This window comes from Eublepharis macularius, chromosome 9 (genome assembly GCF_028583425.1).
Source record: "Eublepharis macularius isolate TG4126 chromosome 9, MPM_Emac_v1.0, whole genome shotgun sequence".
NCBI lineage: Eukaryota > Metazoa > Chordata > Lepidosauria > Squamata > Eublepharidae > Eublepharis > Eublepharis macularius.
This window is the reverse complement of record NC_072798.1, coordinates 59,230,664-59,252,563: the sequence shown is the minus strand read 5'-3', so window position 1 is coordinate 59,252,563 and position 21,900 is coordinate 59,230,664. Positions and strand designations below refer to the sequence as shown.

Genomic DNA, 21,900 nt, shown 5'->3' with positions numbered 1-21,900 from the left:
CAGTACATTGTCTCTTCACTGGGTCTGAGGATCGCCAACTACCAGACCATCATGGCAGGGTACCAACTGTACCTCTGGGAGAAGTTGGCGTCCTATACCCGAGACCTCCCGCCTGAGCAGAAGGCTGTCGTCTCCCTGTTGCAGACAGAGGCTGTTAGGCTGTCTAAGCAGCAGATGAATGCTGGGAGCCACGCTGCTGACACTGCTGCTCGGGGAATGGCTTCGGCGGTGGTCCTCAGGCGCCACTCCTGGTTACGGTCGACGGCCCTGTCCCAAGAGGTGCGTTCCAGGGTGGAGAGCATGCCCTTTGAGGGGGACTCGCTGTTCTCCAAGTCCACCGATGAAACCTTGAAAAAGAAGAAGGAGGACAGGCAGACGGCGCGGTCCTTGGGTCTGGCTCCAGCGGACAAGCCCTCCTCCAGGTCACGGTACGCTCCCCGGTTCGGCCCTTACCACTACCAGGGCAGATACCAACAGCAGCGGCCGGGCTACCAGCAGTATCCTGCCTACCAGCAGCGGCCTTACCCTCCCGCACACCAGCAGAGGAGGCGTCGGCCTTTCAAGCCTCGTCCTGCACAACAACCGGCCCAGCAAAAAGATCAGCAGGGCGCCGGGAGGCAGTACTGACGGGTCACGCCAGCCGTATCCACGAACTTTTCGGACAGACTGAGTCCACTCCTCTCTGAGTGGGAGTCGATAACATCTGACTCATGGGTCTTAACTATTGTTGAACTGGGATACGGGCTGGAGTTCGTTGAGCTGCCTAGATGCAGTTCACCCCTGACAGCTGTCGATAACACTATGGCCGAGCTGGATGCGGAGATCGTGTCGCTCTTGGCCAAGGGTGCTGTGGAAGAATTGCCCTATGAGGACTCTGTAAAGGGATTCTTCTCTAGATTCTTCTTGGTCCCCAAGAAGGATGGGGGCTTACGCCCCATTTTAGATCTGAGGGGCCTTAATGCCTTCCTCAAGGTGACCAAATTCAAAATGGTTACGTTGGCGGCTGTGATCGCCTTGCTGAAACAGGGTGACTGGTTTGCGGTTCTTGACTTAAAGGACGCATACTTTCACGTGGGGATACGGAAGGAGCACAGAAAGTACCTGAGCTTTGTTTACCGGCAGAGGGTTTTCCGGTACAAGGTGCTCCCCTTTGGCCTATCCACTGCCCCACGAGTGTTCACTAAATGTGTGGCCCCTGTGGTTTCCTTCCTACGGGAGGAAGGCTGTACCATCTTTCCGTACCTCGATGACTGGCTCATCGTAGCTGACTCAGAGTCTAGGCTGGTGCAGGACGTTGGCTTGGTACTTAGCACTTGCCGACGCCTGGGGCTCCTGGTGATCTTTGAGAAATCCAAACTGGTGCCCAACTGCAAGGTGTCCTATATTGGGGCACTGTTAGACTCTGTGGAGGGTAAGGCCCTGCTCCCCTTGGAGAGGGCTCGGTCCCTAAGGGGTCTGGTGTCCATGTTTAAGAGGAACCGATTCCAGTCTGTGCGCACTATCCAGTGCTTACTAGGGCATATGGCAGCGGCCACCTCTGTGGTGCCCTTTGCTAGGCTGCGTATGCGCCCTCTCCAGAACTGGTTTGTGCGGAGGTACGATGCTCTGCTGCACCCTCCGTCCCTTAAATTCTCTATCCCGAGGGTCATCCTCTCCTCCTTGGAATGGTGGATGTCTGATGACAACTTGTTTAAAGGGACCCCCTTTGGGTATCAGCACCATGACATCACGGTTACCACTGATGCCTCTCTATTGGGATGGGGGGCTTACTGTGGTGATGTGTCTGTGGTGATGTGTCTGTGCAGGATGTCTGGACTGACAGGGAAAAGACCCTCCATATTAATGTGCTTGAACTAAGGGCCATTCGTTTTGCACTTGTGTCTCTTACAGCACTGCTGAGAAATCGTCAGGTCTTGGTGCAGACGGACAACACGACTGCCATGTACTACGTGAATCAGCAGGGGGGCACAGTGTCCATGGCCCTGTGCCGGGAAGCCACGCTCACTTGGCAGTGGGCTATCAGGAACGGCGTGTCGCTCCGTGCTATTCACGTGGCTGGGTCAGACAATGCCCGGGCAGATGCCCTCAGCAGGGTCCCATTGCTGGATCACGAGTGGGAACTGAACGAAGAGTGCGTTGGGCCGATCTTCCAGATGTGGGGTCATCCAGTGATAGACGTGTTCGCCACTGCGGCGACCACCAAGGCCCACACGTTCTGTTCCAGGGCAGGGAGCGACCCCCTCTCTATTGGGGATGCCTTCCAGTTTACGTGGACGCAGGGCTTGCACTACATGTTTCCTCCATTTCCCTTGATCCCCAGGGTCCTGTGCAAGATAGAGGAGGACGGGACAGATTGCATCCTGGTGGCCCCCTTCTGGCCCCGGCAGGTTTGGTTCCCGAAGCTCCTGCGGATGTCCCAACGGACATATGTGAGTCTGCCCCCTCGGCAAGACCTTCTCCTGAACGGGAGCCTAGTCCACCACGATCCCAGGAAGCTGCACCTAACGGCTTGGCGGATCGTTCCTCCCCGATAGGCTTTACTGACGAGGTACATAGGGTCCTCCTGAATGCTCGTCGGCCATCCACTAGGCGCGCTTATGCGGCCAAGTGGCGCAGGTTTGAGCTCTGGGCACTTGCCAGAGGAGTGGTGCCTGACAGCAGTCCCTTGGGGGTTGTGTTCGAGTATTTGTGCCACTTGCGTGGCCTGGGCTTGAAGGTGTCCTCCCTCAAGGTCCACCTGGCAGCGATATCAGCTGCTCACACCCGAGTTGAGGGTGCTACGGTGTTTTCTCATCAACAATCCCGCCAGTTCCTTAAGGGCATGTACAATCTTTACCCACCTGTGTCGGCTCCAGTGCCTCAGTGGTCGCTGTCCTTGGTGCTCTCACGTCTCATGTTGCCTCCGTTTGAGCCTATGGCTACATGCCCCTTGGATATGCTATCCTACAAGGTAGCATTCTTGGTGGCCGTCACATCGGCCAGAAGAGTCAGTGAGCTGTCTGCACTACGGTCTGACCCTCCCTTTCTTGTGTTTCATCCCAACAAGGTGGTCCTGCGTCCCTGCCTCGGGTTTCTGCCCAAGGTGGTGTCCGCCTTCCACCTCTCGCAGGATATCTCACTGCCTGCGTTCTTTCCTCACCCTTCCTCTAGGGGGGAAAAGGCCCTCCATTCCCTAGACTTGAAGAGGGCCCTAGCCTATTACCTGGATAGGACGAAGGGATTCCGCTCCAGTCCTCACCTGTTTGTATGTTTTGGGGCCAAGGACAAAGGTAACAGGGCTTCTTCACAGACCCTGTCTAGGTGGATTGTGACGGCTATAAGCAAAGCCTATTCCCTGGCAGGGGTGGCTTGTCCGCTTCATGTCAGAGCCCACTCCACGCGGTCCCAAGCATCCTCTTCGGCACTCCTCAGGGGGGTGCCCCTGGTTAATATTTGCGAAGCAGCCACATGGTCCTCTGCAGACACTTTTGTCAGGCATTACGCCGTCGATGTCAATGCAGAGCAGGATGTATCTGTGGCTAAGGCTGTCCTACACTCCCTTTTTTCCTGAGGGAGTCTTGGGAATGCTTTCTTGGCGTACCTGTTAGGTGCCTTTGAGTGAATGTGTGTATATATGTACCTTGGGGTGTATACTTATGTAAATATTGAGTATTTATGTGTCCTTACACAGTTTTTTACATAGATGTGTATATGCATATCTGTTTGTTGTTGTTCTTGTTTGTTCAATAAAATTGTGTTGGACTTCACCCCCGCCTTCCTTATTGTGTGAAGCTTGGTACACTCCCATGTGTGGAGGCACAGAAGAACGAAGATGAAAACAGGGTTAACATACCTGTAACTTATGTTCATCGAGTTCTTCTGTGCTGACACACAACCCTCCCTCCTACCCCGCTGTGAACTCCAGTGCACGATAATGTGATGGCTGTAACGGAAATTGGTGTTTTTAAGGTGTTATGGCTGAAGTGTGTTGGTCAAGCGGCGGCAAGGGAGAACTGAGGGAAGGGGCCGTTGGTCGCTGGAGGATCACGTGACCGTTTGGGCGGGAAAACGGTCGCTGAGGCGCGCGACAAACGGCCCCTTCGGAGCCATGGAAGCTCTAGAAAATTCTCCGGCGGCTCTCCTGCGCCTGCGCAGTCCCCATGTGTGTCAGCACAGAAGAACTCGATGAACATAAGTTACAGGTATGTTAACCCTGTTTATTAATGACAGACGTTTTTCCAACAATAAACTATGCAAATTTATGACACAACCAATAAAAATATATTAATGTTTAGTAAAAGTACAATTTTAAGAACACACTGAATGTTGGGTATCCTTACTTTCTTATTCACAGCAAGCAATTCCTTAGAGAAATCCTTCGCCACATGATTAGAAAAGTCAAAAAAGTCAGCATGAAGATACTGACAACACTAGCAATTGTGGAAGATTGTATTTATACTTCAGTTTACTGAACTTTACAGAAATTCTCAAGTCAACCATCAGATTTTTTTGCACCATTGCTACATGTTGAGACAATTCTTTAAAGAAATTTACAGAATACTTGTTTAAGTATTTGTTTACAAATATTAGAACAGGAGAGACTACAATCATGTATATTGGATACGGGGCTCCCATGTTGTAATAATTATGTTTTTTAAAAACAGGGCAATCACTCTCACTTATACTTCTTCCACACTACCATAAAGTAATTTTTTTTCTTTCTTAACTAACTAATGCAGCGGCACAGCTCTTGACCAGGATGCCGTTCTGGGCTCATATGACACCTGTCTTGTGCCAGCTGCACTGGCTCCCAATGAAGTTCCAGATCAAGTTCAAGGTGCTGGTCTTGACCTTTAAGGCCTTTAGTGGGCTGGGACCAGTATACCTTTGGGACCAGTCTCACCCTATATACCCCAGAGGACACTTCGTTCAGAAGAGAAACATCTTCTGGAGATCCCTGGCCCCAAGGAGATCCGCCTTGCCTCGACCAAGGCCCAGGCCTTCTTGGCCTTGGCCCCAACCTGGTGGAATTCTCTATCTGAGACAACTCAGGCCCAGCAGGATCTTTTAGCATTTCGCCGGGCCTGTAAGATAGAGATGTTCCACCAGGCTTTTGGTGGTTGAGGCAGGCAGGCCTCCTCTCGGCCCGCCTGCCTCAACCACAATAGCTCATTGCTATGCATTAGCCTCCGTAGACCCAATGATCTTGCAGGACTATGAAATCCGCTGTCTGTTTAAATTTGCTGCCAGTTTTAAATTGCTTTTAGCTATATGTTATTTATTGTATATTTTATTGTGTTTTAATCGGATTGTGATCTGCTCTGAGCCTGCATTGCGGGGAGAGCGGACTATAAGTCTAATAAATAAATAAATATTTAGTTATTATGCATACAAAGGAAAAAATTGGTTAGCATTTTTTCCAGGTAAAACTGATTAAAACTGCTTCTCCAAATAACCGTATGCTGATGTATACAGTGTCAATTGTCTGAGCCAATGCAGTTTCATAACATGCATTTTCTCTTTAAGACCAGAAATGATACAAAAAATGCTCACTATAAGAATTTCACATTTGGGTTTTATTCTGTTTTATTTCTGATATTGATTGTTTTACAGGAGGGGCTGTGGCTCAGTGGAAAAGCATCTGCTTTGAATGCAGAAGGTCCCAGGTTCAATCCTTGGCATATCCAGTTAAACTAGGAAGTAAGTGATGTGAAAGACCTCTACCTAAAACTCTAGCACGCTGCTGCCAATCTGAATAGACAATATTTACCTTGATGTACCAATGGTCTGATTCAGTATAAGGCAGCCATGTTTGCGTGTGTGTTTCTGAAGCTAGAAAACCAAACTAAAATGTCATATTACACAAACCAGATAGCTTTAGGAAAGTAATAAAATATTAATTTAAAAATTAAAGTGTTGATAATACACACTATTTTAGCTTTCCTTGATAAAAAGGAAGAACTATAAAGTTCTTAGCAAGCCCTGTAGCTTCTGTTCCTTGGAAGTAGGGGGAGGGAGAGAGAAGGGGGAAAGAGTTCCTTACTCTAGATTCACTAGCTGAGGAAACTGCTATGTACATACTCACCGAAGCTTTATCAGTCTCCCCATCAGCCATAACCGCATCCATGCTGAAGCAGAGCTTGTTTGTCTTTCATTCAAAGTTATTCCATTCTGCAAACTGTGGGGGAAGAACATTAACAGAGATACTAGTTATAACCAACACTTTCCAACTATCTTTTGAAGAGCAATAGAGTAAGGCAAGTAATATTATTTAAAATAGCAATTTACTAGACAATAAAAGATGTAATATAACAATGGACAGCTAACAATTAAAGCAAGTCAATTAAATTAAAAATTACATTTCTTTTTAAAAAGCAAAAAAAGAAAGGATATCTTTTATGCAAAAGAACCCTACAAGTCAATGAGTAAGACCTAGGGCTGTGCTATTCGGGTTTCGCTTCGGGTAAAGATACCCGAAGCAGACCCAATTCGGCAAGCTTCAGTATTCCCAAAGCGGGGCCAGCATGCTGGCCCCGCTTTGGAATACCAAAGCAAAACTTTCTGGAGCATTCGGAAATGCTTTGGAAAACTTCAGAGCTTGTTTAAAGGTCCCCGCCGCTGCTTGCAAGCAGCGGCAGGGGCCTTTAAACATCAACCCCCCCACCTCCCCCCACCTACCTTGTGGTGGCTCTGGGCCAGCTTCTCTGCCGCTGCCGCACTGCAGCCTGAGCCTGTGGGGTGGTGGGGAAGGCAAGAGCTGCCTCCTCTAGCCCGTCCTGCCCCTCAAATGGCCACGGAGCGGCAGCGGCAGCACAGCGGCCATTTGAGAGGCAGGAAGGGCCGGAGGTGGCAGAGAAACCCCTTCCTGCCCCTCAAATGGCCGGCGTGCCACGGCCATTTGAGGGGCAGGAAGGACCAGAGGAGGTGGCTCCGGCCTTCCCCACCACCCTGCAGGTTCGGTCAGCAGCAGGGCGGTGGCAGAGGAGCCGGCTGGCTCCAGGCCACACTGCCTTGTGCTGCTGCCACTGCTGCCACAGCAGCAGCAGCCCGCCGCCCAGCTGATGACCCTCCCGCCACCAGGTAAGTGGATGGGGGTTGGATGGGTCTCCCCAGGTTTGGTGGGGGTGGAGGGGTCTCCCCTGGGTTGGGTGGGGGGTGGAGGGGTCTCTCCAGGGGGGTGGGGGGTAGAGGGGTTGCCCCAGGGAGGGTGGGGTGGTGGTGGTAGGGAGTTCCCCCCCCTCACTTCAGTATGCTCCGAATCTTCATGGAGCATACCGAAGCAATTCCCGAACCCCGAATCGGTTTCCTGCTTCGGGTAAACCTGAAGCGGGAATACCGAATCTTCCCACCCGTGCACAGCCCTAGCTAGACCCTATGAAGCTAGAGCACAACAGTGGTCATGGATATGGAACCTTTTCCCCTCTCCCCCTTCCTGCAGCAATCCGCCACCCCTCCCCCCATCAAATCTATGAAGAGCTGATGCTAGAAATCAATACAGCCATGCTGTCCAGGATTCGGTCACATAGACAAAACTGACATCATTTTCCTTCTGTGAGGGTTCTGTTAATACAACACCAAAGGGCAACTTTGCATGGCTTCCAATCCTAACAGCAGCCTTCCTCCCTCCCCTTCAGCCACATCAATTTTTGCCCAAGCAGGTCCTGTGATTTTGAATATCAGCTTTTCAGAAGTCTCATCAGGAGATACTGGAGAAGGGTGTTGTAGGAAAAATCCTTGACCATGAGTGCTTTTTTGCTAGCGTATTTTACAGGATCCCCCCCAATACAAATAATCAAATGTCGCTCATTTCAGTAACTTGTAGCACACAAAAAATATAATGTGACTTGCAATTTATAGTAATGGCTATAGTAAATATGAGAGGGAAATGCTTGGTTATTTAAATAGAAGAGAATTCTGACAGTAATATAGTAGGCCTGAATGATTTTCATGATTCTTAGCTGATGTTACTAATTTTTAACAAATCCAAGGGGGGAGGGCAGAGAAAGCATACAAGGTGGAGATTCTGCAAGAAAATGGCAAGCAGCTGGTTTTGAAGAAACAATTTGCTGCCTGCCTTAGAATCTTGTTTAGGAGACAGCACAGAAATGTTTTAAATACCTACATACATACAGTAATTGTTTCATATATCACATGCACATTATCCTAAAGTGTTCTTTATTGATAAGTCACAAAGGAGAGTGTGACAGAACATAAGATTATACCTAGAACAGGGTAAATCTCATCTAAATTACTTCCATGTGTTCCCTTGTTACATACTGCATGTCATATTCAAGGCATTGTCCCTATGTTTCAAACTTGAGAGCTAAAATGAAGGTACTCTCATCTCATCATGTAAATAAACTTCACATAAACACTCTTGTGTGGAAAGTTCCACGGCATCAGTTTATCATCAACATCACCAGCTCAATTTTGAACATCCTATTTACTAAATTCGGCAGCAGAGCTACTTGAATTTCTGCCATACATAAAACAGCTTGCAAAAGCCTGTGGCATCCTGTTAAACAGAGCCAGGGACTGCTTCTTCATCCCATGTTCTATCCGCCTCACCAAGGTTTTATGATCTGTGATCCAACATCACAGAATTGCTGGGATTCTACTTTAACTACCTAAATTACTAAAAAGAACAAGCTCCTACACTTAACCGCCACAATTTAGCCAGGAAGCCCATTTACCACCCATCTCCTCAACCTAGTTCAACCAAGGTTTTAAGGTAGCACCTAAGTTGTCTTACTGCTGCACCCTTACTTCAATGTTATGCCATGAAGCAGCTAGCCCGCTAGTGTTACAAGTGATTCAGCCAGCAGGGATGCCATACCCCTAGTCCACAGGAGGATATAGTCCCTCCAGACTGCAGGGAACCCAGGCCTTGCTGGCTGCTCTCCTTTCCAGCTATGTCAGCCAGCAGACTCCTCCCCTACTTCCTCAACATCCATTTCTTGACACCTTCCCAAGCTTACCCCTGAGGACTTTACTCTAGAGAAAGCTAGTGCTGGCTGTTATTCCCCCTGTTTGTTCCTTAGTCATCCCTGAGGGCCTTCTCTGTCCTTCCTTCTGCTCTGAGCTGTGCTGTTGCTTCTTTTAGGGCTGCACCTATGTTCTCTCCAGACAGAGTATAAACACAGCTCTAGAATTCTCTGTAATAGATCTAAACAGTATTATCTAATTGCATTCAATGCACTACAATCCTATTTTTGCCATGATACACTGAGAATGACTAATATCAGAAAAAGAATACCATCTGAAATCTTTTCTTAGAGTCCACAGGAGGATATAGTCATCAAAACATTATCTTCAATACACAAAAGAAATATCAAAGAAATTGTATACTCATTGAGGTTAAAGAACCACGGAAGGAGGAGAAAAGCATTCCAACAAGAAATTCTCTGCTTGTGGAAAGCATACATGCTAGTGAAATACATCAAAATCCCATTGCATATCAATATATTTCTAGGCCATAAAGGCTATACATGTTTACTTACTAGCAGGATGCTGCAAATTGTGCCACAAATGTGTTTGACTGCCAAATTTATTCTGTTTGAAGGTATCGAACAGATGCGATCTAACTACCCAGTTTGTTTGGCTTGTGTCAAACATCAGCAAATGCCTGCCAAACAGGTTTGATGGGCATGTGTGTGTTTTGCAAAACTGCATGTACAAAGGCTCTGATGATTCAAACAACTTATCTACTTAGATGAGCACGAAGGAGTAGGATTTTATTAAAATGCAGCATTTATTTATGACTGATTTGTCTATTTAAATCACTGCCTGCTGACTGGAGCAGTCATGCAGGAAGAATGGGGGGTGGGGTTTAAGTAGAATTCAAACTGGCCAGTGTGGGAATGCACAAAAAGCCAACTGAGGTGTACTGCATAGTTAGGAAGGACTATAGCGAAGTAACCGGTCAAACTGTCATTAAAGGGTAGATGAACAGTCAAACCAATCACTGAAAAATCATCTCCTGGTTATGAACAGTGTGTGAGCTGAACTGGCAGGCGTTCAAGCAGCCCTATTCACTACTAAGTTTACTGTACTCATTGGATTTTGCTCTTAAGAATGCGTCTATAGGATTTAACTCTAGAGAGCTGCCAAAGTTTCATCTGAAATGACACTTGAGATGAATGACTTTAAACCTATCCCTGTTAGAATCTATAGCTTAAAACCCTGGCAGCTTTCTCAAGCCAATGGCAGGCAGCATACATATGTCTATAAACAAACCAAAAGTGGAACAGTATGGTGATTTTATAGCACAGTGGAAACACAGCTTGCAGCCAAAACCAGGGCCGGATTGAGGGGGGCAGGGGGGGTAGTCTGCCCCCAACACTGCCAAGGAGGGGGCACCAGGTGCAGCTGCTAGCTGCTGGGAGCGTGCGGGCAGCAGCACGGGCGGCCTCCCAGCCCCCCATGCTGCCTTCCGCCTGCCCTGCAGGACAGGGGGCAGCCAGCTTGCGAGGCAGGTGAATGGCACGGGCAGCCTCCCAGCCCCCCGCGCTCCCTCCGCCAACTCCGCGGCACGCCAGGGTACCCAGCTTGCCGCGTGAGCAGCACGCTCCACCCTGCATGATGACATCACGAAAGTGACGTCATCAAACAGTGCTGGGAGCGCATGCGCGAGGGGCCAGACTTGGGTTGCCCTGGGCACCGGCAACCCTAGATCCAGCCCTGGCCCAAAAGGCATACACTTGTAGCATCAGGTAGCTACACTTGTTGTTATAATACCATGACAGTTTAGATCACACCCATACTGTTAAGATGCAGATGTTATCTCCTACCCCATCCTCACAAGTTCAATGTAGAAACAAACAGGGAAAGAAAGTTTATAAATCGAGGATTTCTGCAAACTAACGATAAAGACCGGTTGCTAGAATGTAATCAGAATCTACAAGTAAGGAAAATACAACTACCTGTTCATAACGTAGCATTTCCACATCTGGGGATGAAAAAGGCACTAATAGTTTCATATTATAGTAGGTAGCTCCTTTCATATGCAATCAAAAATAGAGAACCGTGTAGGATAGGAATGCAGAATATAAACTGGTAAACTAAAGGGGACTCTAAAAATATAGAATGCATATCACTATACTTTGTTCACTGAACATATTTACTTAACCTCATCGAGATTAAAGAGCATATAAACAAAAGACCATTAATTTAGCTATACCAATCATTCATCTAACAGAAGGGTATTTATACATGTGTAGCAATTAGGCTTAAGTGAAAAGAAAACCAAGCAACACCTCCTACACTTTCAATATGCAACTACCATCTGTTTTTAATACTGTTTATAGCCAGTTTTCATAATCCACTGACCCTCCCCCCAAAATAATAAATCCAAATATTTAATGTAAAGTAAACAGCACACATTGAATCCTGGAGAAGAGCAAAGGAGGAGACAGCTCCCACACCCAACGACAGGCAGACTTCCACTGATACAGTAAATAAGTTACTTGTCAAGTGGAAAATGCAATATTTAGCAAGAATTGTGAAGTCTAATGCAACAAAAGCTTGCGACACTTCAAAACTTGCACTTTCATCTTGGACCTCTCTTACCAAGACAAAACAATTGCATTTTCTTTCTGAACCACAGGGATAAAACGTAGCAGCCTTTTAAAAGGCAAGAGTGCCTCCCTCCTGTTTCTCCACAGATTTAGAAAACCGAGCAAATAAACCATCTAACAGGTAGCACCCAACATTAATGTTTAGTTAAAAAACTAAAGGGAATTCATTTTCCTTTAGCTGCTGCAGATTAGACATACATGTAGAAACCTGAACACACACACACAAACACAAATCTCAGTAGGTTACTGGCAACTGCTTGATTTAAACAGGTGGGTTTCATTTCCTTTTGCACAATTCACCCAACTGTTTGATAAACAAAAGTGTTTTCTGCTTATCATTGTTTATAAACAAAGCATGTTTCTTTAGCATTCAGAATAATAAAGGCTCTGGTTCAAGCAGGATTTGCTGGACAGCCCCACCCTATTTCTAAGAACAGTTTTCAACTGTAGCATTACACTAAAAAAATATGGATTTAATCCAACATAATAACAAAGAAAATGCTCTGGGGTGCTGAGCAAAACATGATTCCTAAACTGCTGTCAACTCCAGAAAATATTTTCATGGTTCAATCTGTGAATCTGAACTTCCAAAAGGTACTCTCATTTCATGCCATACTTCACTGGAGTGTGCAAGATCTACAAATACATTTTCAGCTTGACATGGTAACCTTCTCCAAAACCAACATATTAAGATGTTTAAAATGTCACCAGACATCCAAAAGTCAATCCATGTTTTGTATACTATAGACATTTAGCTATAAAACCTAAACTCTCAGCTATAAATTGAGGTCACTAGTTCTGAAGGCAATAATTGTTCAAGGCACCCCAAATGCACTAATCAGCAACAATCATACTTTTTAACTTGGTAAATGTATTTGTGAAAAGTGCAAGGAAGAAAGGAAGGCTTATTTGACATTCTACAGGTTTTTGTAGATGCTACGAAATGGTGAAGTCTCTCATTTCCCAATTGTTGCTAAAGCACAGTTCAAGAGAGATAGTACCCCATCCTCTGGAAAAGCAGGAGTAATGCTGGAGGCCCCCATAAATTTGGGGTGATTTTGCATGGTGAGCAAAAGTTCATAGTAAACATGACACCTCCCTTTTTTAAGTATAAAAAGACAATAGAGAATCTTCCTTCAATGAGAGTAGTTCCTGAATGGAACCAAAATATCATGAAAATTTATTTTTGAGGGGTAGGGTGTACTCTAGTTTATACATTATATGCAGCCTGGCTTTTGCTTTAACGCACCTCTCTACAGCTTTCAATCATGCATGCAAATACTTTTCATTTATTTTTTACAGTGACTTCTTCTTCCACCATCTTTGCAAAACATAAAATCTAAAACAACCAATCAGTTCCAAATTAATAAAAATCATAAAACCATTCACACAGAATATAGTCTCAGAGGTCCTACAGTATTATTTTCAGCAGGAAATAATTATATAGATCTGTGTGTTAGGTAAGCATTAGTTAAAAATCATGCTATATTCATCTTTCTCTGCAGAACCAAGAAATTATTTATGGAGATAAAAATGTTATTGTATTATGTATTTAAAATATTAACATTTACCTTTTTGAAAAGCTTGAGGCTGCTTACAATTAACACATCTTAAAACAAAATACAACAAAACAGCCACAGAATACATAAATAACACCAGCAGAAATGTATTACCAGCAGATAACAAAAATAAAACTAATTACCAACTAGCAAGCCTCATTAGAACGAAGGCAATATACAACTGACAGGCAGGCCAACTAAAAGCCATCAGCAAAAGGCTCTACAAAAAGAGTTTCAGGCAGGTAGCCATGCTAGTCTGCAGTAGAACAGAAATATTCTAATCTAGTAGGGCCTTAAAAGACCAACAAAATTTTCAAGGTATAAGCTTTTGAAAGTCGAAGTTCCCTTTGCCACTTTTCTAAAGGCTGGGAGGGAGCAAAGGTGTTTGACTGTGCAATCCTATGCAGAATTAGAGATGTAAATGTTTGGAAATTTTAGAGCAAAAAAGTTATCTTCCTTTTTTGGGAAAAACCAAATTGAAACATATGCAATACTTCCCTATCAAACCTACATCTAACTGTGGCTTTACCATAAAATGCATCTTTCACAACTTAAGTTAGCAAATAAAGTTGTATTAATTAGCATATTTATGGAATGTAAAAGTATTAATTCCTTTGTTTTTTACAAGCAAAACTTCAAATACATCCAATGCTAAAAAAGATAGCTACAAACTGTGTTACCCTATGATCTCTTAGCACATTTTACTCATAATAATAGACCTGCTTTTATAAGTTTTTTCAATGCTCCAAGATTTCTAAAATTTTGCAAAGGGAAAAAGCAGTTTTTCCCAGAATTTTTCCAAGATTTTTTTCCTGAGCCTTCAAATCTTAACGCAGAATTACTCTAGCCTGCGCAGGATTACACTGTTGCTCATCTCTATCAAGCTAGTCCAAAGAATCTGAGCTGCGACAGAAAAAGCTCAATAACACATTCCAGGGGAGCACAGGACAAATAAGCACTGCTGTGCCGGAAGAGGTGGCCTTGTGCATGTAAGGGTCACAAAGAGTTTGAACTAGCACTTTGAACTGAGTCAGAAGCACACGATAATCAGTTTAGTGGTTTTATTAACTACAGAAATAAGCTCCACAACAGCTCAATCCAAAAGATGAAAATTCTGTATCACTTGAAGCTTCCAAGTACAGCACATTACTATAATCCAACACGTAGTGGCAGTTTTAACACAGGAACCTGAAAACAGTGATCTGTGAAAGACTTTTTATTTGAGAACAGGAGCAAGCTCCAAATAAACAAAGATACACAGATAAATAAACAAAGATACACAGAGACAAGGTGACACAGCTATGGATCTAGCATAACAAGCAATATACATGAGGGCAACACAGTGAAAAAATAGTATAAAGTGTTATTGAAAAAGTTATTGAAAAAGTCAAAACATCTTCCTCAGGAGTTGCAACACAGATAACACCTGAAAATAATAAATCACCACCATGAAGCTCTTTGGTGGAAAAGCAAGCACCTCCAAAGGTGTGTTGCAACTCCTGAGGAAGACGTTTTGAAACTAGTTCTTTGCCTGGCTCCTTGTAGAGTCGCTGGGGTCTTGTGCCCCCAGGCTTTCTTCCTGACACCTGTAAAAAAGAATGCAAGTACCTTTAATATGAAAACAATTTTATGACTTTATATGTAAGCATTCACCTTGTACTCCATTACTTTGGTTGGTTGTATTGGTTGCCGCTGCCTGCTCTGATTGTATTACTATGGTACTGTAGCATGTTACAGTTTAATTGACTATACATTTGTTGTTACTTTTTCAATAACACTTTATACTATTTTTTCACTGTGTTGACCTCATATATACTGCTTGTTTTGGTACTCCCTTGAGGGTTGCTCCTGTTGCTTTTATGGATCTAGCATAGGCAAGACGATGCTAAAGCACTTATGGGCTGTACCAGAACATCTTATACACCTTTACAGACAAAGAAATTCTGATGTAAAGGAGAGATAAACCACATGGTTATACTCTTATCTCTTGTGCTCAGACAGAACTTCAAGTTCACTGTTCCTGGCTTTATCTATCCACACTGTCTGTTTGATTTATCTTATGTTCCTTATTAGGACAGAACATGAAATTTGCAATCTCTGGTGTCATATGTGACAAGCATTTTTACAAAACAAAGGACATGTTAAAAACAAAGAGGAATGCATTTTAATAAAGTGGCTACATTAAACATTATAGGATACAGAAGCCAAATTTGGAGAGAAGGGTAACCTTCACACCAGATGTAAGACAGCACTCCTAACTGAAAGCCAGTTTGGAGTAGTGGTTAAGAGTGGCAGGACTCTAATCTGGAGTGGGGTTTGATTCCCCACAACAAACGTAAAGAACAGAATATTGCATGTCTGTTTCCCGATGACCAGCCTCAATAAAATGGGGAACATTTGTAAATACAGAGACCCCAATTTTGTCAAATGGGACCTTTTTAGGAAAGAATCTTGGTGGATTCATAAATTAAATAGTGTATGCCCATTTGGGTTCAATATAAATTATCTTTTCTGTTATGTGTGATGGCTTTCCCCTTGTATTACTGGCCCTTTAAATTGTACAGTTCATTCTTCTATAATAAATTCATGGCGTTTGAGAACAGAAACACACACCCAACAGCCTTGGAAACTTATAGGAACTGTCTGTTTACTATGTTTGTGAGTATATTTCCAGGTTGCTTTTTTGATTTACTGTTTTGAGAATACTGTTTAAATTTCATTGTCATTATTTACAGCATATAACTGCTGTGGTGAAGAAAGACTGAAACAGGAAGATTTGCTAGCCCCACTCTTCTTGCATGGATGGAAAAAACTTTGGGAGAAAGGCAGAAGTTCTCCCTTCCCCAGCGGCAGCTTTCCAAGCCCATTTGGGCTCTCCTTTTTTATACGAGCCATTCCCCAAAGCTGCTGTGTGTCTGCGCAAGCCCTGATTGGCTCCATGGAGAATTCATGAAGGAAGTAACATTTAGAGTGACCCTAAGGTAAGATGAAAAGGAAGCAAAAAGATTAAAAGGAAATCAGATACAGGAAAGAGGGAAAGAGAGAGGATAACTATGTAACTTAGAACAGAGGTCAGAGTGCACACCACACTACAATTGCTGCTGATCTGGGGAAATACCGTCCTACTCAAAATACTTCAGAAAGGCATCCAGTATACATTTAATATATGAGTTACTCTCAATAAGCCAGTTCCACCATAAGCCACTTCCAAGTCATTGGTATCTATTGGACCTTTATGACCAATCACTTAGCAACCAAGTTTCATGAGGACATTCATTTTTTTTCCTCTAAGAAGCACCCTCTCTTCAAGTGTCTAGATTCCTAGATATCATTTATTTTCATATTAAGTTATTTATTTACAAACGGTCCTCCAGAAAAATAACAATGGCAAATTACTCACTTGGGATTCCTCAGCAGCATAGCAAGTTCTTTAGATTCCAACAGCTGAGAAAGAAGTGCAGTTCAGGAGAGCTCATAACCTTTATCCTAATGTACAGTTATTTTGGATAGGTTAAAATATTTCTGATATCTAGATAAGGCACGCTATTTCTCCCTTTACTCTTCATCAAAAAAGCTATCTTGGAATAGGAGAATGGGCATACTGATCAGCTGCAAGGCAAGTGCTTAAATCAAAAAAGATTTGCAACATAAGAATTACCCCACTGGATCAGAACAAGGAGCCACCTAGTCCAGAACTTGAACTTGTCAAATACTCCTGAAAAGCTGGTGAAGACTGTCATATCTTACAGATTGCACCCAGCATTTGTTGTCCAGGTAGTAAAATCTAGAAGCCAAATGTTGCACAACATTTTGTAAGGGCGCATCATACCACTGGAAGAACAAGACTGCCAGGGAGCTGAACTGGAAACTTCTTGTATACAAATGAAAAAAATGTACCCCTAAGCACCAGGACTTTACTTTAGAAATTAAAGGTCATTGTAGACACACAAAGAACCTGAATAACCTTTGCTCCTGCTCGTTCCTAGAAATATGTAGCTGTGGGCAAACCAGTCATTAAGTCATAGCCTTACAATTCCTTTTTAACGGAAACTGAATACCACCAGCCAAAAATACACTGGATGGATATAACCATACTGCCAGCTCTCTCTTTGCCATGATCAGAGTGCCAGCACACTCCCTCTCCCTTGCATCTCTCCTTCAAATGAAAACACCAGCCCATCCTAGACAAGAGTTCTATCAGCATTAGCAATCCTCTGTTTCCTCTGAAACAGGATAAGAAGTTGGGAACTCTGGGAATTATAAAGTATTGATAGCAGTAATTATGATTAATGTCACTTCCAGTGTGACTTTTAGCTATAAAGAAAGGAAGGGGGAAATTCATGCACAGAAGGGTAAAGAAATGCACGGTCCCATGGCCGATTTCCAGTCTTTCAGCCTTGAGACCACGGAAGAAATGACTATATTCACTGGGGTTAATGCATGCCTAGGCCCCTCCAAACTTCCCACAAACACCAAATCAAAAGGCACAGTGAACAAGGACAGAACAAAAAAGGCAGCAAGTACAGAGCAAAGCATTATCAACTGCTAGGCAAAAACAAAGTTTAAAAGCAAAATATAGATACAACTGCTCACAAAAACCATGTCAGCAACTACACAGTACAAGGGGTACTCTGCGCACTTCCATATGCTCTGCTGACAAATTCTTTTATCAGAACTGAAGCCCATTCAATCTCCTCAGGATGTGGGAAAAGGAAAGGAAGAAGCACAATGCAGAAACACCAGAACTATATTTAGCACAGAGGCCACCAGTAGTTTATTGTTACTCATTTCTCAGTCTATGAGGACAAGAAAACTAGAAGAATATCAATAGTGATATACCCATTGTTTGATATGTGTAAATGTAAAATACACTTTTTTTAGCAAATGCACTGTGAGTTTTAAGCAATATTTTCTTCCAGATACTGCTTCCTCTTTTGTTCCAAATTCTCAACTAATTGGAATTGATTTGTATTTGATGTGTTTTACAATTGCTGCTCTAAATTTGCTTATTAACATTCTTGAAAGAGTGGTTTTTTATTCTATTTCTAAGCCATTTCAAGAACCATTATTCCATTTCTAAACCAGTTTATGGTGGGGCACTAATTTTTAAAAGGCCAACAGTTTGTTTGCATAACATATTGTTAGCAACTGTATTTATGGTGTACAGAAGCCAGTTTTTGAATTGTCTAGAGCTCATAATTATTTTTTTTAAATCTGACTGCACTTTCACAAGCAAATGCTTCTCAAACATCAAAAGTTCACAACAAGCTTTCTTGCTACTCGGTCAACAAGATTAGTGCAAGATACTTAATAACAGAAAACCATATTCCAGAATTCTCTACTTATATGCCAACAGTTCTTTCCACTGAACATTAAAAGTTTGAAATAAGTTTAACCAGGAATAAATTAACCAGTTTCAATGTAATTTCCAAGAACAAGCAGCAAAAATAAAATAAAATAATGAAAAATGTAACTATTTCCAAAATGCACATTCACAGTTAAGATTAATAGAATTTACTTCCATATAAATCAAACTTTATCTTACAGCTTTCCAAAGACAACTTCTAGTGTTAAACTGATAAAATGTTAACTTTCACAGTAAGTACTTACAGACTAATGTCAGCATTTCTCATTTTTTTCTAGAGGAATAAAGAAAAATTAAAGTAATAATTTTCAGTGTAACTTTTGGAAGGCTTGATATTTGTGAAACAAGAACAAAGTAATGCTTCCAAAGTTTCCTCAGGATGAACATTTTTGTTAAGACTACTTTCCTTTCACAGAATGGCTACTGCATCAGTTCTATACAAAGCACCACCATGGCACATTACCATTCAACCAGTGTCAGGGGGCAGGACAATCCCTGTACATGGGGACAACCAAGAAGAATTCATTGTCTTGGAGTTGCTCCCCTTTAAAAGAACACTACCACCTTGCCTAATTGATTGGTGGCAAGCTGGGAGGGCTCAAAAGGGAGAGAGGCCAGGATGGAGACAGAGAGCTGACAGACACCATTCCCAAACTTACAAGTGGCCAGAGATGATCCGGGGCTAAAGAGGATGCTGTCAACTTCTCTTCTCTGCCTGTGTCAGAGAAAGACAGGAAAAAATAGGAGGTTGAGAAACCCTTCCCTTCTTAGTTTTGAGGCCTTACAGGCACCCAAAAGACACCTCCTTCTCCAGTCAGGCAGGATGAGCCTATTTAGAAGCCTCACGATCAGAAACTGCACTGGACCATGACTAGGTAAGCAGCCTCCACAAACAGTTATATCTACTCTTTTAAAAAAATCTTAGTGACATAATAGAAATGTAAGCAATCAAGATTCTAATCCAGTAGCACCTTAAAAATCAACAAGATTTTCCATGTATAAGCTTTCAAGAGTCAAAGCTCCCTTCTTCAGAATGTTTATTTATTATTAAAACTAGCTTGATACCTGTGCTTCGCTATGGTATTTAACTACTTTAAATCCAGTTATAATACTTATGGGTATGTAACAATATGTGAACTTTTAGGGGAAGACTTGGAGGTGCATTTTACCTCAGGGCACATTCAATGACTTTCAACAGCTGCTGCATACTGTTTAGAATGTGGGGGGTGAGGACCAATCAGCCCGCATACACAAATGAACTCTTGTGTTCCAACTGTCTCTGAGGGGGGATAAGGTGTGGAATGTTGTGAGCCCCAATCAGCCCGCATATGCAAATGACCTTAAAGGCTGGCCCAAGCAGGGAAGAGTGGCCGAGCCGGCAGTGGGTAGGGGCACAAGCAGGCAGCAGCCCGACACACAGGGAAAACACATTTTACCCATTTCTACCCCCTTAGGGGACAAATTTCTTAAAATCCCTTCTTAGTGGGTGTTTACATCATGAAAGGAATGTTCTCCCCAAATTTCATGTTTCTAGGTTCAGGGGTTTGGGCTGGGCATTGATGAGTCAGTCAGGACACTTGTCTTTATATATATATGGGAACTGGCAGACAATATTAAGCGTATCAGTGGGGAGCGAGGGCAAGGGGGTTTTCAATCCTCAACAGGAGACCAGCAGAGGAGCCCGCCTCTGCCACGACATCAACTATATGCCTGGCGGAAGGATAGCAAATCTTGCTGGGTCCTAACATCAACAGACAAGAGTTCTTCCAGGTCGGTACTAGGACCAAAAAGGTCTTGGCCCTGGTCGAGGCCAAGTGAGCATCCTTGGAACCAGGGATCACCAAAAGCTGTTTCTTGGCCAAATGAAGTGCCCTTCAGGGAACATATGATGAGAGGCGGTCCTGCAGATATGCTGGTCCCAGTCAGCTAAGGTATTGTGGGCAGGGTGGCCAGGTGCAGGTGGTCTTGCCTGGCATGGAGCAAGGTGGTCAGGTGCACAGGTTGTGGGAGAGTTGGTCTGAAGTCAAGGCACAGAAATCCAGCTGATAGGCATGTTGTTTCAGGGCAAGTCCGTTAAGCAAGGTCAGGGGGGTTCAGAGGGTCTGATAACAGTAAGTCCAAACAATCAGACAAGAGCTAGGTCTACACGGTCCAAGGTCACTACAATTCAGGCAAGGTTTCAGGCAGTAGTTGCAGTGTCAAGAGTATAGACTTGTTGCTTCCACACCCTGCAGCTCTCTTGTGCTGCCCTTCATAGTCAATGTGCTGATCATAGCCAGCTGAGTGAGAGCTCATTGCTTGCACATCATCACTCCCTAGAAGCAGCTGGTGCTGGCTCAGGAGGTGAGCTCTTCATCGCCTTTCCTACAGTTTCATCCTCTGCTGCTGCCTGCGGCTTCCCCTAGGTGGGGCTGAGCTAGAAGAGTGGGAAGACCTGGGCCAGGTTTCACCAGTGGCGTGTGAGCTTGAGGGTGCTGGTACTTCAGCTGTTGCCAGTGAGCTCTGCTGGCAGCTGTTCTTCCTGATTGCTGGTGTTGGGGTTGCTTGCCTGGGATTTCCCTCCTCCCGAGTAGTCTGTGGCTACACTCGGCTCTACTTCTTCTGAGGAGTCCTCACTGGCTATACTAGGCCCCATTGCTCCTGCATAGTCCTCACTGGAACTCAGTTCTGGCTCTGGGTCAGGCTGACCTGTGACACCAGGTCTTTGTAGGTTAACTCCAAAATCTTGAACCTGATCTGGAACTTCACTGGGAGCCAATGCAGCTGGTGCAGAACCATTGTTATGTGTGCCCTATATGGTGTTCTCATAAGGACATGCAGAGCGTCATTCTAGACCAGTTGTAATTTCCAGACCAGACCCAAGGGAAACTCTGCGCAGAGCAAGTTATAGTAATCTAATCTGGAGGTGACCATTGCCTAGATCACTTTAATTAGTTCATCAGTTGAGAGGTAAGGGACAAGCTGCCTGGCCTGACACAGATGGAAAAAGGAGACCTGGCAACCACTGTGACTTGGGTCTCTATCAACAAGGAGGCATCCAGGATCACCCCCAGGCACCTAACCATTGGAGTGGGGTGCAAGCAGTAACTGGTTGAGTTGGTGGATCCAAGGATGTTTTTTTCAGGAGAGGCCTCACCACGGCTTCCTTTAATATTCCAGGAAAACTCTGGAGCTCAAGGACAGATTGACAATGGCCTCCAATTGGTCCCATAGCCCATCAACACTGGTCTTCACCAGCCAAGATGGGCAGGTCCAAAGGGCATGCGGTGGGCCACATTGATACACCCTGAAAATATTGTTAGGCTTTGAGATGCTACTGGACTTGAACCTTGCTGTTCTACTGCAAGACCAGTACAGCCACCTATCTTAAACTATAAATATCCAAGTTACATATCCACAAGAAATAAGGCACATTAGCTTA

General features: G+C 44.1%; 1 protein-coding gene across 2 annotated transcripts in view; it reads right to left on the bottom strand.

Moving 5' to 3' along the window:
* OSBPL8 (oxysterol binding protein like 8) overlaps positions 1–21,900 on the bottom strand; it is a 142,514-nt gene that overhangs the window by 113,839 nt on the left and 6,775 nt on the right. For both annotated transcript variants that reach the window (XM_054988231.1, XM_054988233.1), the window contains exon 2: positions 6,065–6,157. In XM_054988231.1, the coding sequence (XP_054844206.1) occupies positions 6,065–6,106 (42 nt within the window). In that variant the 5' untranslated portion in view covers positions 6,107–6,157. The remainder of the gene's footprint in view (positions 1–6,064; positions 6,158–21,900) is intronic.